Below are 16218 nucleotides of genomic sequence, written 5' to 3'. Positions count from 1 at the left end.
GCTTAGAGAGAACCAGAGCTCTGGAGACGGTGAGCTTCTGGGGAGAGGAGAGGAAGAATACCTCTGAGGAGGTGCAGCTGGTAGTGTGACTTCTTAGAGACGTCGGAGATGTGAGGAGAGAAGGAGAGTGTAGAGTCAAAGATGACCCGGAGGTTTTTAGCCATGCAGGTGGGAGCAGGAAGAGGGCCAAGGGACCACATTATCTCAAATAGTAACTCTAATACCCATAAGTATGGGGGTGGCTTTGACCGCTACGAAGGCCGATTTGAAAAATAATTGCGGTCATAGACTGGAAAGCAGATTTTTAGTGGAGACACCACTCTTTGCACAAAGAGGTATACATTTAAAAGCTTCTCCTGGTTATTTGTAGTTGTGAACACATTTGGCCCATTGTGCAACTTTTTTCTAGCCAGCGGTACAGGGTAAAGAATCACTGAGCAGGACAGACTTGTGCTAATCATTTCCAGCAAAGAAATCATAACAAGGGGGAGCCAAGGCAAACATTAAGGCATTGAAAAAGTAGTTGTCTAAGGTGAGCATCAGTCGCTAATGTGGTGGGAATGAATTGTACAGTAGGAAAAGTAAAGTCACGGGGAGGAATTAAGACTAACCCATGTGAACAACCAAGAGGGCGGATACGTTGTATGCACAGTCTTTCCAAAGCAACAGAACAAACTCTCCCGGTATGTGCACCTGGCTATATGAAGCACTATACTCTAAAAAACACAAAATAATTAAGGAAGACATAAGATCTGCCAAGAATAACTTGTCACATTGTGCCTATAGACACCAATTTGCCTGCTGCTAATGTTGTCCCATGAGCACAGAATGTTTACTTAGCCTAAAATAGTATAAGGGGGCTCAAAATGTCCACTAGCTGCTGATAATGGACTCTTGGTGATTAACAAATGGTGTGCTGCATGTACAACCGAGGTGGCAGGTGACTTTCCATGGATATCTAGTAGTTTGCAAATTGAAATGTTCCCCTGGTTGATAAATCAATGATGCGACTTCTATATATAAAGTACATGGTCAACTTGCGACCAAACTCCTAGGAACATCTGTTCCACTGGGGACGGGGCCAGAATGTATGCACAGCAACAGATTTCAGAAGAAAATAAATAAAATATTGGCAAATTCAGGGGTCTCAGTCTGCTGCCTGCCCCGCCCACTCAGCTTTTAGCTTATGAAGGGCGGTGGGTGAAGACATGCAATTTGTTCGCCAAGAACGATTGATACCCAGCACTAAAGGTTCAGTGTGGATTTGAGACCAGAACAGTGTTCGCCTGATCAAATAGCCTTAAAGTCAACCCAAGCAGCACAGTTGTGAGGGAAAACCCCACAATTCCTTCGAGAACAAAATAAACTTCACCTAGAGAGCAGCGCTTAAGCGCTTGACCCACCTGGGTGAAAAAAGGATTGTTTGATAAAAGTGGAGGAAGAGTGACGAATTTGAGGAGGTGCATGCAGGTGGCTCACCTCCATAATACTGAAATCCTTCATTGCGCAAAAGCTCCGGTGCTGTACCTCATAGAAGGGAGGTCTTTAATTATATGGCGAAAAAAGGAACAGGACATACTACCTTTTATATCACACAATCTTTAAGGCTTAAATCTACCTCAATGCCATTCACACATTTTGAGCAAGTTGAATGAGTAACTTCATACCGCTTGTAAAGATTTCTAAAACTAGGATATGAATTTATCTGCAATCATATGTAGGTCAGACAAAATTACAAATATTCTTGGAATCAACTTGTTTAGCTCGGAAACAAGTTCAGGAGGTATTGTGCTAGCTGTCTTAACTCGCACAATACAGTAATCTTCCCAACCCCTACAGACATTAAGAACACAAGATCACACACCTGCTTACCCTTACATAACTGGGGAAACCATGCAAATGCCCATTACAAAGCTCAGTGCTCCAAACGCAACATTCATAAGCAGAGCAAATCTGAAACGGATACACCACACAACTCAATCACTGCAGGGAGTATACATGATTCAATTTCACTCATACGGACATCATATGATGGCACGCCAGTAATCAAATATACATGGAATCAACTGCCACAAGAGAAGAACAAGTTACTTCTTAACTTGTAACTTTCTTTCGATGGGATGTTCCTCCGACGTATTCCTTATCTTTGATCATTCGTCTCCAGCTTGCTGGCCTCGGAAATGTTTTCTCTAGAGGGCGCTGCGCGTCGACGTCCGCCGAGTCGATTTTCCTCGACAGCCACCGTGTCGGCGCCGACGTCACCATGCCCATAAATATCAACGCGCGGCGTCCGTTGCTCAGTTCCGTTTTGTAGCATAAGATAAGTCATGCCTGAATTGGTTATTGACCTTGAAGGAGCGTAAGCTGTAACCACAAGGGAAGTATTACTGCGGGGATGGATGGGAGGGGCGATAAGGAATATGTCGGAACATCCCATCGAAAGAACGTTACAAGGTAAGAAGTAACTTGTTCTTCGAAGGGATTGTGTCCTCCGACGTATTCCTCATCTTTGATAAACTCCCATAGCGGTGGCATGTAATTGGAGGTGGGAGTAATGTCATGTATCCCTTTTAGGAATGAACCGAATGTAATACGGCTTTGCCAAATCTGGTCTCTTGACTAGTGGAGGAATCCAGGTTGTAAAATTTTGTGAATGTATGTGCGGACGACCATATGGCAGCCGCACATATGTCTCGGACCGGTACCCCTCTTGGAGGGCTGAAGAGGCTGCGATACCCCTGGTTGAATGAGCCCTAAGATTTTGGGGTGGGTCTTTCCCTGCCAGTTTGTAACATTCCAGAATGGCCAAAATAATCCACCTGGAAATGGTCTGTTTTGTTATGGGTAGTCCCAACTTGTGACCCGAGTATCTTACAAACAGTTGGTCTGCTTGCCTAATCCTAGCCAGTCTGCCGATGTAAAAGCTCATAGCTCGCCTTGGGTCCAGCCTGTGTAGTCTTTCTTCCTCTTTCCCCGGATGGGGAGGAGGGTAAAACGAAGGTAAGGTAATTTTCTGAGTGATGTGAAATTCAGAAACCACCTTTGGGAGGAAATTAGGCTTCACCTGTAGGACAACTTTGTCCTTATGGAAAATTGTATGGGGGAGGGGGTTTACAAGAAAGCTTGTAATTCGCTCACCCTCCTAGCAGATGTTAGTGCCACCAATAGGACAGTTTTAAGAGTGAGAAATCTCAGCGAACAAGAGTGGAGTGGTTCGAATGGAGTACCCATTAGGAAATTTAAGACTAAATTTAAGTCCCATAAGGGAACTTGGAACGGTCTTGGAGGATAAACATTAGTTAATCCCTTGAGAAATTGTATTACTAGAGGTAGTTTGAAATACGATGGTTCCTCCGCAGTGCGCTTGAAGATTGAAAGCGCTGCGAGATAGTCTTTTACAGTGCCAACTTGAAGGCCAGAGTTTGCCAAATAGAGTAGAAACGATAGCACCGTTGGTGTACCACATGAAAAAGGGTTGATATTCTCTTCTCTACACCAGCTGCAAAATGTGTTCCAACGGCAGCAGTATAAAGACTTTATTGCTGGCCTTCTGGCCGAAAGCAGCACCTCTATGACGTCATCAGGGAGGTCCCAATCCTTGTACCTCACCCTTTCAGAAGCCAAGCGTGAAGGTTGAGGGTTCTCATGTCTGGATGGAGAACCTGATCTCCCTTCTGTGAGAGAAGATTCTCTTTGAGTGGAAGACGGATTGGAGGACAGATGGACATATCTAGAAGGTCCGGGTACCACGTTCTCCTGGCACAGTCCGGGGCAATTAGGATCATGGTTTTCCGTAATCTTCTCAACCTCGTGATCATTTGAGGAATGACAGTGACTGGAGGAAACGCGTACAGAAGTGGAAACTCCCAGTCCACGACGAACGCGTCCCCTAGAGCTCCTCTCGGGGGAAATTCCCTTGAACAGAACAGATCACACTTCCTGTTGGTGCTGGTGGCGAACAGATCCACCTGAGGGGTTCCCCAAAGGGCGAAGATCTCTTGAAGGACTTCCTGAGCTAGCTCCCACTCGTGGGAGACTGCTCTGCCTGCTCAGAGCGTCCGCTGTCAAGTCCTTCTCTCCGGCTAGGTGGACTGCCGATAGAGATTCCTTCCTGAATTCCCTAAAACCAGAGCTGCATTGCCTCTCTGCACAGTGTCAGTGACCCTACGCCTCCTCTTTTGTTGAGGTAGTGCATGGCCACCGTGTTGTCCGTCATTATCAGGACATTTCTCCCCTGTACTGATAGCAGGAAAGCTTTCAGCGCTAGTCTGATCGCTCTCAGCTCTAATAGGTTGATGTGTAGTCTGGACTCCGATGGAGACCAACGACCGCTGATGGTCAAGTCATTGGCATGGGCTCCCCACCCCGTGAGTGAGGCGGCTTGACTACTGTTATCTCCGGCCATGGTTGCCAAAACAGTTCTCCTTTCAAGATGTTCTCTGGATAGGCCCACCATTGAAGGTCGTGGGCTACCTTGTCCGGAATCTGGAGATCTGTCATTCTCCCTGAGAATTGCGACCACTGAGATCTCAGTGCCCACTGAAGAGATCTCATTCTCAGGCGAGCCTCTGGCACAAGGAAGATGCAGGATGCCATGAGGCCTAGCAACCTCAAAAAGTCGAAGGCTGGGAGACGTTGGGCATTTTGAAACTTGTTCACCATCTGCAGAATATTATGAGCCCTCACCTCTGGTGGCGAGGCTTTTCCCAGGGAAGTGTCCAGGACCGCTCCAATGAACTGGAGTCTGTGATGGTATCATCTGTGACTTCTTTAAATTGGAGGGAGAAGCCCAGTTTGTGAAGGAAGTGGCAGACATAATCTAGCTCGATCTGAGCTTGTTGCGAAGATACAGCTCTGATCAGCCAATCGTCCAGGTAGGGGTAGATGTGGATCCCTTCCCTCCTTAGACTCGCAGCCACTACCGACATGAGCTTGGTGAAAACCCTCGGGGCGGAGGTCGGCCCAAATGGCAGAACTCGAAATTGATAGAGAGCCGCCAATTGCGAACCTCAGGTATTTCCTGTGTTTGAGATGGATTGGCACATGGAAATAAGCATCCTGAAGGTCCAGAGATACCAGCCAGTCCTGGAGCTGGAGGGCCTGAAGGATCTGAGAGAGAGTTACCATCTTGAACTTGTCCTTCCTGAGGAACTTGTTCATTTCTCGTAAGTCCAGGATGGGTCTCAGTCCTCCATCCTTCTTTGGTATGAGAAAGTAGGGGGGAGTACCACCCCTTGTTCCTGTCCGCTACAGGTAACGGTTCTATGGCACCTTTCTCTAGCAGGTCTATAATTTCCTGCAAGAGGAGCGGATCTGGAACTTTTAGAGAGCTGTGCCCCGGTGGATGACTGAGGGATGTGTAGAAAGGGTAGGCAGTAACCCTGGGCAACTGTCTCCAATGCCCAAGCATCTGACGTAATAGCCTGTCATTCCGTCAGATGGCGAGTTAACCTGGCCCCTACAGGTGTTGTGTAGAAAGACCTCAGAGTGGTTTGGAGGTGGCTGATGCAGATGCCGAGGGTAAAGAGGCACCTGCTGCGGATTTAGTACTTTTGACCTGTCCACCTCGGGTGGATCTCCTTTGGCCTCTTTGAGCCGGCTGTCCTCTGCCTTTCCCGAATGCGGAATAATAGTGAAAGGACTTTCCTCTCCCAGAGGTTCCTGAGGGGCGAAAAGGAGTTTGGAAGATTGCAGCTCCTAAAGATTTTGCTGCTGCTTTAGATGTTTGCAACTTTTCCAGACTGTCATCAGCCTTTTTACCGAATAAAGAAGAGTCGTCAAAGGGCATATTCAAAGGTCTGGCCTGTACATCTGGAGCAAAGCCAGACTTTCGCAACCACGCATGCCTGCGGATTGTCGTACTTGCCGCCATGGCCCTGCTGATACTGTCAGCGGAATCGATGCCAGTTTGAAGTGATTCGCACATGGCATCTTTGCCGTCTTTAATGATGTTAAGGAAGGCTTCCCTTTCCTCTCCTTCGGTATGCAGTCAGCCGCTGATGAAGCACACTCCCACAGTGTGTGACTGAACCTGGCGAGCGTACAGGTGCCGTTGATGGACTTCAGAAAGCAGAAAAGACTTTTTGCCATAGAATCGTACCTTTTGTCATCTCTATCCTGTGGGACAGTAGGGTAAGCGGATCTGCTGCTTGATGAAGTTGCTGCTTGAACGACCAGGCTCTCTGGAGTCGGGTGTTTTGATAAGTATTCAGGGTCAGCTGCAGCCACCCTATACTTGTCTGACAATCTTTTTTTGTGAAAAAGAGGGGGGGTACCTTTCCTAGTGGACAAGCTCAAGGCTATAGAACTTCACAGGTGCAGGAGGGTGGTCCTGCCCACAGATTGATATATAGGTTGGTCTTTTGAATGATAGATTCAAACCTAAGGTCAAAGGTGTATGGCCTTCTCGCTAAGCTAAAGCAAACCAGAGAGTAGAAAGCAAAAGTTTTATTTGCTAGTTGTATAGACAAGTATTTAATACATAAAAGTTGAGAACAAATGTTGAAAAATGTGCAACATACGTAAATGACAGGTTAAGACAACATATAATACCATCAATAATAATTCATAACAAAAAACAAAATTACAGTATTTACAACAAGGTGAACAAGGAGTACTGTATTGTCAATATACAGGTCAGTCTTAAGCAGATGTTTCTTTTCTATTTTCTTGCAATACTTGTAAACCAATTGACGTGGACACACAGGTCCTTTGTGAAAAAATCCAAGGTTAGAAATTCCTTTATGGGTAACCTAGTAAATGGAAAGTTGCTTAATCGGATATTACTTTCCAGCATATTGTGTTTCCAGGGTCATATGGAGAATAAGATATCTTGGTGGCCTACGTGACAGACTGAATAAACAGGGTCTGATTCAGACGGGAACAGATGAATGTAGCAGTTCCCGGGTGGACACGTTTCGGCGGAAGTGCATTAATGTAGCGTCCGCCTTCATCAGGGCTCCGTAGGGGCGACCCTGCAGTGGGTATAGATAGCTTAAGTGAGAAATTTTACAAAGATGCCAATGATCATTTGGCATATATTACAGAAAATTTGGTCTCATAAAGCAAGGCGGCGGCTTACCTGCCGGTGCTGTAGTCCCAAAACCTCGGTATCCGAATCACCTGAGGGCAAAAAATGGGGCTGGGCAAGGGAAGATACTTGAGTAGGTCCTGTTGTAAAATGAGCTGACCCAGGGCAGTAGTTGTTGGATAAAGCGTTGTGCTGCACAGGGGACAAAAATGAAGATATTTACTATGGGTGTTGGATGAAACTCACTACTGGCTGCATTGGCATGTGAACAAATGTCAATGCAGGGAAGAGAAAAAATGCAAAACAGCGGTACCTTCAGGTGGACAAGTGAAAGTTCACTTGGTGGTTGGTGGGAAGGGGATGGTGGCGCAGAGATTCTTCATCAGCGACAGGCGTGGTCGCTGCGAGTGGTCCTCGGGGGAACCCTAAGCAATGGAAAAGAAAGAGCAGCCCAAGGTGAGGATAGGGTGCCACGTACCTGGTCATTGGAGGTAAGGCATATATGATGCATGTGTGATCCATATGTGGGACCTTAGAGCAGAGTACGGGGTGATGTCTGCTGGCATGCACTTGGGTGGTGACTAACTATAAAGGTTAGTGCCGTCGGTGACATTGTGCACAGCTGGGAGAGGGAGGGAGTAGAGGCCTCCCTCTTGAGCCCCTAGTGTGTTGATGAAGGAAACCCTCGTGGCCGTGAGTGCAGAGAGAAAGTAGTGATGATCTAGGGGAAGATCAAATTGCACACCCAGTGTGTGTAAGTAGATGAACAGGCATTCTGTAATTGCTAACAGAAAGCTTACCTCGCGTATCGGCTCACAAAGGTCCAGTCGCGTGCGGTTACACTCCCCGTCTGGCTGGAAAAAAAGCAGCCGCGGGTGTACAGTGAAAGTGAAAGCGCGGGTGCTAGTTGCCGTTATAGGGAAAATGCGGCGTCTGTGGCAACCGTGCGTGCGCGTGGCCTGAGGCTCCGTCGCTCTGGCCAATCCCTTGCAGGCATGGGTGGACGCGCGCATTCCCAGTAGTGTTACTGCTTGTAACCATGGGCTCCGTCGCTCTGGCCAATCCCTCGCAGGCACGGGTGAACCCGCGCATTCCCAGTTGTGTTACTTCTTGTAACCATGGGAACTGGCAGCGACATGTAGTGTGTGCCACTGCAGGGCTGCTAATGGAGCAGTCGGGACTCATCCCACAAAGTGTGTGCAGGTGAGAATCAGGTGGGGGGGTCTGGGGGGGTAGGAGTGGGGGGTGGAGGGGGAGGGGAAAGACACGGGAAGGACAGGGTAGCGTGATCATATTCCCCGCGCTGTGGGAAGGAGTTGTGAGAAAAATACTCGCATGCATATCCATAAGTGCTGGGGAGGACCAAGAAGGGTCACAGGTGCACATATGTTGCTGTAGGACCACCGGGTGTAGGTGGGGGTTGTGTGTTGAAATGCCTAGGAGGAGGCATGGTCAGGTAGCATACAACAGGCTAATCATGGAGTTTTGTGTTTAGATACATGGCTGAAAAATCTCATTCAGGCCATGGTGGTTTGTGTCCAAGCGGTGGATCCATCTGGATTCTTTTTTGAGCAGGCTATGTTGTGTGTCCGCCCCGCCTGTCATTTATTCCACCACCCACCACAAAATATCATTGGGGGTGTGGTTCATCATCAGGTAGTGCTCCACCAGGGGGCTGTCAAGTTCTTACATCTAATTTTGGAGCGGTGTTCTGAGATCCGCATGTTGACAGCCCTGGTTGTTTGGCCGATGTATCTGAGGCCGCATGGACACTCAATGCAATAGATCACATTTGAACTTTTGCAATTGGACAAATCTTTTAGAGTCCATTGTCGTGTACCAATGGAGAAGGACTTTATTTTCTTTGTAAATTTACACGCGACACAGCTGCCGCAAGGGTGATGACCTTGTAGGGGTCGAAGTGTGCGGGAACTGCCGCATTTAGTATCCGGTTGGTAGAGGGAATGCACCAGGTGCTCTTTAATATTTTTAGCACGTTTGAAAGTGAACCTCGGAAGTTGTTCATCCGGCAGGTTCAGGCGTGCTATATGCCAATGTTTCTTAATGATTTGTTTCAATTGTGCCGTGTGTGCACCAAACGTGACCGCGCAAGTCATACGGGTCTCGATTGACTGGTCTTCTCGTATTGGATGAATAAGAGTGTCCCGATTAGTGTACCGGGCTCGTTTCATGGCCTGTGCCAGTTGTTTCTTGGGGTAGCCTCTAGCTCGCAGACGGGCAGCGAGGTCTTCCGAGTGGCGTTTATAGTCTACAATCGAGGTACAGTTCCTCCGGATACGGAGGAATTGCCCATAAGGTAAATTGTCTCTTGTGTGTGCTGGATGGTTGCTGGTGTAGTGAAGGAGGGTGTTCCTGTAGGTAGGTTTCCGGAAAAGGTCACATAGTAATGTACTCTCCTTGTGTCTGATCGTAAGGTCCAGAAAATTAATCTCTGAGTTGTTATTCTCAATGGTAAATTGAATGTCCCTATAGCGGGTATTAAGCCATGTCCAGAAAGCCATCAGGTCAAGCGCAGTGCCAGTCCAAATAAATATCACATCGTCTATATAGCGATGCCACTTGGTAATTTGCGCCTGCCATTGATTCTGGTTAGAGAAGATGTGGTCATTTTCAAATTTGGCCATATACAATATCGCCAGGCTTGGTGCGAATGCCGCACCCATGGCCGTGCCTTTAGTCTGGAGATATATTGTGCCATCAAAAGTAAAAAAGTTTCTGCCAAGAGCGATCTCCATTAATTCTAGGACAAAATTGATCGGAGTCTTGTGGGTAGTGGGGTCGGCAGACATCCATTAACAGGCACACTCGATTGCATCCGTTTGGGGGATATTTGTGTACAAAGACTTAATGTCCATTGTGACCAGAAATTGACCCTGCGGGTCAAATGGGAGACCCTCAAATACAGAGATGGTATGCGTAGTGTCTTTCAAATACGTATGTGTTTGTGTACTGATGGGTTGAAGGAAATGATCTACAAACTTGCACAGGGGCTCCAGAATTGAGCCACAACCAGATACAATCAGGCGGCCAGGTGGATTACGGGGATCCTTATGTATCTTCGGTAGGGCATAAAAGCATGGTGTTCTCCCTGAGGGTTTGGTCAGGAAAGCTGCCTCCTTGTCAGAGATCCAGTCTCGTTCTTGTGCAAAAGCGACTGCATTGCTTATTTCCTGACAGAGGTCCTTTGTAGGGTCTTTGCGAAGGATCCTGTAACTGTCTCCATCATTGAGAAGTTGCAACACCATATCTTGATATTGTGTGTTGCTCATTATCACCAGGCCTCCTCCTTTGTCAGAGGGTTTAATGACGATCTTTTTGTTGCTCTGTAGTGATATCAAAGCCTGTCTCTCTGCTGTACCAAGATTATGTTTCGTTCTTAAAGTAGCAGTTTTAAGACGATCTAGGTCCTCCAGTACGCATCTCTCGAATGTGAGGAGATCGTGTGGAATCTGGCCATCAGTTGGGGTAAAGGTCGAAGGTTGGTGCAGACCGGTGTCATCTCTATCAGTTTCCTCATCCAGGTTGTGTTGTTGGAAGAAGGTGCGCAGTCTCACCTTGCGGAGGAAAGTGCGCACCTCCATTTCTGTGTCGTACCAATCAGTAGTGGCTGTTGGTACGAAGGAGAGTCCTTTCGATAAGGCTGATAGCTCAGATTTTGAAAGTTCAAGTCCGGCTAAATTGAAGACCGGGGTTGTAAGAGAGGTATTAGAGGGGGTCAATACCTCGGTCGGCGTTGATTTGTTCTGCCTCGGCAGGCGGGGAAGCCCCATTGTGGTTGTGCCCATTGGGGGTTGCCAAAACCTCCACCTAAAAAAGGAAAGAAGGCCGGGGGGAGAGGGGGGTGGGGTTGTTGTGGTGGATACGCAAAATTTGCCTTTGGTCGACCCTGTTGTCGGCCCTGTTGTGGCCTGGATTGGTCGTCTGAGGAGGACCGACTACTCGAACCTGAAAAGTGGACGCCCCCACGTCGATTTCTTTGTGGTCTTGTGTTAGGGTTACCAGGTGTTGTCCCCTGGTTGAGATCTGAAATATAGTTGTCAGAAACGTATGGGTACACTACTTCTAACTGAAATTCTTTAATGTCCTTTTGGAGCTTCCTTGTCTTTCTGGTAAGTTAGGTGGACTTGAAATCGTCAAATAGTTTGTTCAGGTCTGAAATTTGATTTTTGGCATTAGTAATGGCAGTATTAGTTAAGAAAGTGGTTTCTTCCAAATCTAAATCTTTCTGTATGGCGCTACTAATTCGTTGTGCTGTGTTGATGGTAAGGACCATCAGGTCCCGACTGCATTTAGTTGCGATGTAACTGAAATTTGTCGTGTACTCCTTGTCGTCCAGGAATAAACACGGTGTGTCTTTTATTGACTGCAGGGATAATCTCAGGAGTTTCCCAATTTGATGAAATCTTCCTTTGCAAGGCGGCTGCATGGAAGGGGACCACAGGATCCTCCTGTGGACCTTTGTCTAGTATGTCTGTCAGGTCATCCTGTTGAAAAACAGGTGAAGGCGCAGACCAACCCATAAATTCAATAATCCTTGCCATCAGGGTTCTATAGGGTGTTTCGGCATGTTCCCCTGGGTCTGGCTTGACAAATTCCACTTCTGGAGAAGTGCCCAGCCCACTTGCCTCATGTAATGATTCCTGTAGGTCTTTCAACCTTCTTTCCTCGGAGGTAAAATACTCTGCAACAGGTATTGTGGTCCTCTGCAACCCGAAGGTTCCCTGGTCAGAATCCTCCCCTTCTTCATAGATTGAAGATAATCCGGGGTACTCTGACCTCGGAAATGGTGTAAAACCCATTTCTAAGGCAGAAGGAGCCAAACCCGTCATTATTGGGCGAGAAAACGTTGTCGTCGATGCGACAGGCTTCGAAGGCGTCGAGAAAACTGGAAGAGGCCTCGAAGAACGAGAGGATCGGGATTCTACTCGGTCTCAGCGTCGTGCCGGAGGCTCTTGGTATAACCGATGGCTGTGAAGTAGCCGTGGTTCTCTTTTATCGGCGTCGATGATGGCGTCGATTCGATCGAAGCGTCGAAGAACACCTAGACAACGGCGTCGATGGCGCTGATCCAGGCGTCGAAGGGATCTTGGACGACAGCGTCGAAGATGGGGCCTTCTTACCCGATGGCCTATGGCGCTCTCGGGTGGACTCTTTCGCCGGGTGCAGAGACTCGCGGCGTTTCGATTTTTTGGGTTTTTCACCCGGGTTATCACCTTCAGCTGTCTTCGAGGGGGTCGAGGCCGCTTTCTTGAAGACACTTAGCATTTTCTGCCTGAATTCCTCCCACTCAGCCTGAGAGCTGCGTTTTGTGGGGCAGGAGGCCCTTTCTGGGGAAGCAGAATATGAGGAAGGGGATCTTCGACGTCTCTTCTTTGAGTGTCTAGATCTCGACGAATGGTGGGAGCTACTTCGAGACCTGGAATGGGAATGCTTACGATGGCGAGGAGACGAATGCCTCGACCGAAGAAACTTTGGAAGAGGTTTTGACTGACTTACCTCTCTCGAGCTTCCCCTTGCGCGCTCCAAGGCTTTTGCCGTCATGGACATGCAGTCCTCACACTCCGAACAATGGTGCTCGACTCCCAAGCACCACAAGCAGATCCTGTGTGGATCCGTTAGACATTTTCTTTCCGCAGTCTCAACATTTTTTGAAGCCGGACCGCGGAGTTGTCTGTTCCGATGAAGAAGCCATCGAGAACGAGTTGGTATTTCGAGTAACTATAAGAGGTTTTATTCTGCCTGAACTGAGCAACGATATTCCGAGGCCCCACGAAGTGTGGAAAAACGGATCTGAGCAACGGACGCCGTGCGTGGCTATTTATGGGCATGGTGCCGTCGGCGCCGATTGGGTGGCTGTCGAGGGACATCGGACGTCGACGCGCAGCGCCCTCTACAGAGAAAAAATGTCTGAGGCCAGCAAGCTGGAGACGAATTATCAAAGATAAGGAATACGTCGGTGGACACAATCCCTTCGAAGCATATTTACATACAAGCCGCATTCCATGTACCACATATACTGACACTTGGTGCCTGGGTTAATATTGAAGTACCAAATCAGAGAGGAAACAGTGCAAAATATTCTCAAATATTGAACACAAACATGGGAATTTCAGCTGAGCAAAAGTTCATACCTTTTGACAAGTGCACACGCAACAAAACCGCCTGACCCCGGCATTTTATTTATTCCTCTCGCAGTCACAATCTTCCCCAAATGAAAAATATCAATGGTTTCTTACCACTTCTAGAAAGAAATCCACATGTGGCCTTTTATGTACAAAAAATCGTACGGGGTGTTTGTCTATGACAACCTGTAGATAGAGGGACATAACAGTTAGGATAGATAGACAAAATCTTTAGGATACTTCTTAAGTAGCAAGGGAATTATTTGCTACATGGAGTAGCAGTTGAACCGTCCACATAACAACACGTTTGTAAGTTACCTGCTGCGGAGCACTTGAACAGCTCTACCGCTGAAAGAGTTACTTACCTGTAACTTTGATTCCCTAACCATGGCAGGCTATGTGAAGTATTGCCGAAGGATGGGTGCCTGTTGAGTCAAGCAGAAGAACGAGTGCCTGTTGAGATGGATTTCTAGAATCTGGCCTGGTGGACAGATTCTAGGTAGCCACCCTAGTTAAAGTGATCAAGGGAACTCTGAGGTTAGCCAAAACCCAATCAAGGCCGTAATGGAGAGCAGTCAAGGCTGTTCACAGGAAAGCAAGTGGTGTCAGGGGTCCACAATGAGTCCACACAGTGGATCATACAATTAAATTTAGACAGGAATGTGCAAAAATACTATATTTATTCTAGGCTCAAAACACTAAAAAGGAAACAAGCAGGTAATATCACACAACACTCAATAATAAAAAACAGTCACCATAGGTTCTGAAATGCATTCAATGGCAAATCAAATAAGGTAAGTGATGCAGTAAGATGAAACAAAGTCACAAGATAAATTCCCTGGCCTCCAATCCCTATGAAGAGTGGGGCGTGGACCAATAGTCACAATGCTTCTCCCCAGAATGTATCTGATGTGAGTAAAGTACATGTGTTGCTGATTGTTCAAGAGAAGAGACGCCACAAAGTTACTCATAAGTAAAAATGTGTCATCGTTCAGGTGACACTACTCAGGTGTGATGACCAAAAAGCTGTGGAATGACAGGATACAAAGACTTTGTTCTGAAGGTTATTGTATGGAGGACAGGGGGAGACCTACGCTTTGCATTTAATTACACCCCCCACACCTCCCTAGATTAAGAATGTCCCAAAGGACTGCATGGGGTGAATGGGATGGGGGAGGGGCGGGGCATGCTGGAGGGTGGGTTTCCGATGGTTGTTTCCTGCGAGGGCTGCCCAGGAGCTGAGGGTGCAAGGGTTTTGAGGGTCGGGTCCAACCCTTAGGAGGTGGAGAATAAAGTTACTCACCGTAGATCTTATTCCTAGTCCATAGCCTCCTTTCGTCCATACATTTGGGACATTCTGTCCTTCGGATAGGAGCACTTTTTTGAAGTATCAAAAATAGGATTGTCCTTTTATTTTTACGCGTGGCTGTAGGCCCGCCTTACTGAGCCCCGCCAGCACATCGCCCTTCAGTCCTTTGCAATCGCAAAGTCCAAGGACAATTTAGCAAAAAGAGGGCCCTTTTTAGAGGGGAAGGCGGGCAGGTGTATGGAGGAAAGGGGACTATGGAATAGGAGTAAGATAGTTACTATGGTGAGTAACTACTATACTCCTATGTCCCGTCCCCTTTCCTCCAAACTTTTGGGAGATTCCCAAGCAATGATTATTTTATTTTTTTTCATTTGGTTTATTACAAACTTTTGAACAAACAACTCCATATAGTGAAAAAGCAACATACACTAAAGACTCATTGATAACAAACATTTAAAACATACTACAATGCTAAATCCATTTGTGCAATGATTGCTTTCAATTTTACAATTGTCCTTCTGCTTCGTCTGCAGTAGCAAGCGTACTGATACTACTTGTTTCTTTTAAGGCTTTTATTACAGTACTTCCAGCAGCCAAACATGCTTTCTGCCCCATAGATTAATGCGGGCACTACCTTGCTCTTGTAAAAGCTCATCACCGGCTTATATGAATATTTCCCATAATTCCTTTCCATTAAGGTAGCTTGTGCTGTCAGTTGTTTGCATTTGCTTATTACTTGACGTACCAGGGGTTGGTCTGTTATGCTTGCATTAATGTACGTTCCCAGTTACTTGCAGCAATCTACTTGTTTTAGATGTTCTGTTCCCAAGGTCCATCGAAATTTACTCTTTTTGCACGGTCTTCCTTTTAGATTTTCAAGAATCAGAATCTGATTTTGTGGAATTTATTTCCAGTCCGATTCCTTCAATATGGGTTTTTAGTGCGTTTAATTTCCTTTGCAACCCTATTGGGGTCAGATCTAATATCACCATGTTGTCCGCATATAATATCCAGCTGACTTGTGTGCCATTTGGCTTTGGTGGTGAAGATCTTACTTCTTCCAGAGCAGCTCCGACTTCACAGATGTAGAAGTTAAATAACGTTGCGCCTAGGACACCCTTCTTTTACCCCACGGGCCGTTGGCATTGCCTCGGAGAGGTGGCAGTCGTCTAAACGAATCCTCACCTTTGTGAATACAGTTCTTTTATGGCCAGGATTAAACTTACTGGACAACCCCTTTTTGCTAATTTTGACCACAATAGTTCTCGATCCACACCATCGAAGGCGTGGGCCAGGTCAATAAATGCTAAGTATATTTTCCAGCCTGTGCTGCCGGCATCCATTTTTAGGATGTTAAGAGATTCAGACTACAGCCGACCCCTTTAACAAAGCCAGTCTGGCTTTCGTCCATTTGTTTTTTAGCTTTTATCCAGGCAGATAATTGAGTTAGTAACAGGCTTGCAAAAAAATTTCCCACCACGTCTATCAGGGCCATCGGCCTATAATTAGTTGGCTCCGTTCGACACCCTTTCTTAAATATTGGAACAATTATACCTTACTTCCACATGGCGAGTATTCTGGCTTCCTGGATTATATTTTGGAATAGGATGCTGCAAAACACTGACCATTCTTCTATGTTATTTTTCAGCATATACTTCGACAGGCCATCCGGCCCGGCCGCCCGCGAGGAGCAACAATTTTGAATACAATTCTTAATGTCCTCCAATTCAAATGTT

At 46.8% G+C, this 16218-nt stretch overlaps 1 protein-coding gene across 2 annotated transcripts in view; it reads right to left on the bottom strand.

The window, feature by feature from the left end:
• CTDNEP1 (CTD nuclear envelope phosphatase 1) overlaps nt 1–16218 on the bottom strand; it is a 357671-nt gene that overhangs the window by 125959 nt on the left and 215494 nt on the right. For both annotated transcript variants that reach the window (XM_069645820.1, XM_069645829.1), the window contains exon 4: nt 13288–13359. In XM_069645820.1, the coding sequence (XP_069501921.1) occupies nt 13288–13359 (72 nt within the window). The remainder of the gene's footprint in view (nt 1–13287; nt 13360–16218) is intronic.

The sequence above is a fragment of the Ambystoma mexicanum genome, chromosome 1p, assembly GCF_040938575.1.
Source record: "Ambystoma mexicanum isolate Mex_15411 chromosome 1p, UKY_AmexF1_1, whole genome shotgun sequence".
Classification (NCBI taxonomy): domain Eukaryota; kingdom Metazoa; phylum Chordata; class Amphibia; order Caudata; family Ambystomatidae; genus Ambystoma; species Ambystoma mexicanum.
This window is presented reverse-complemented; position numbering and strand designations above follow the sequence as displayed.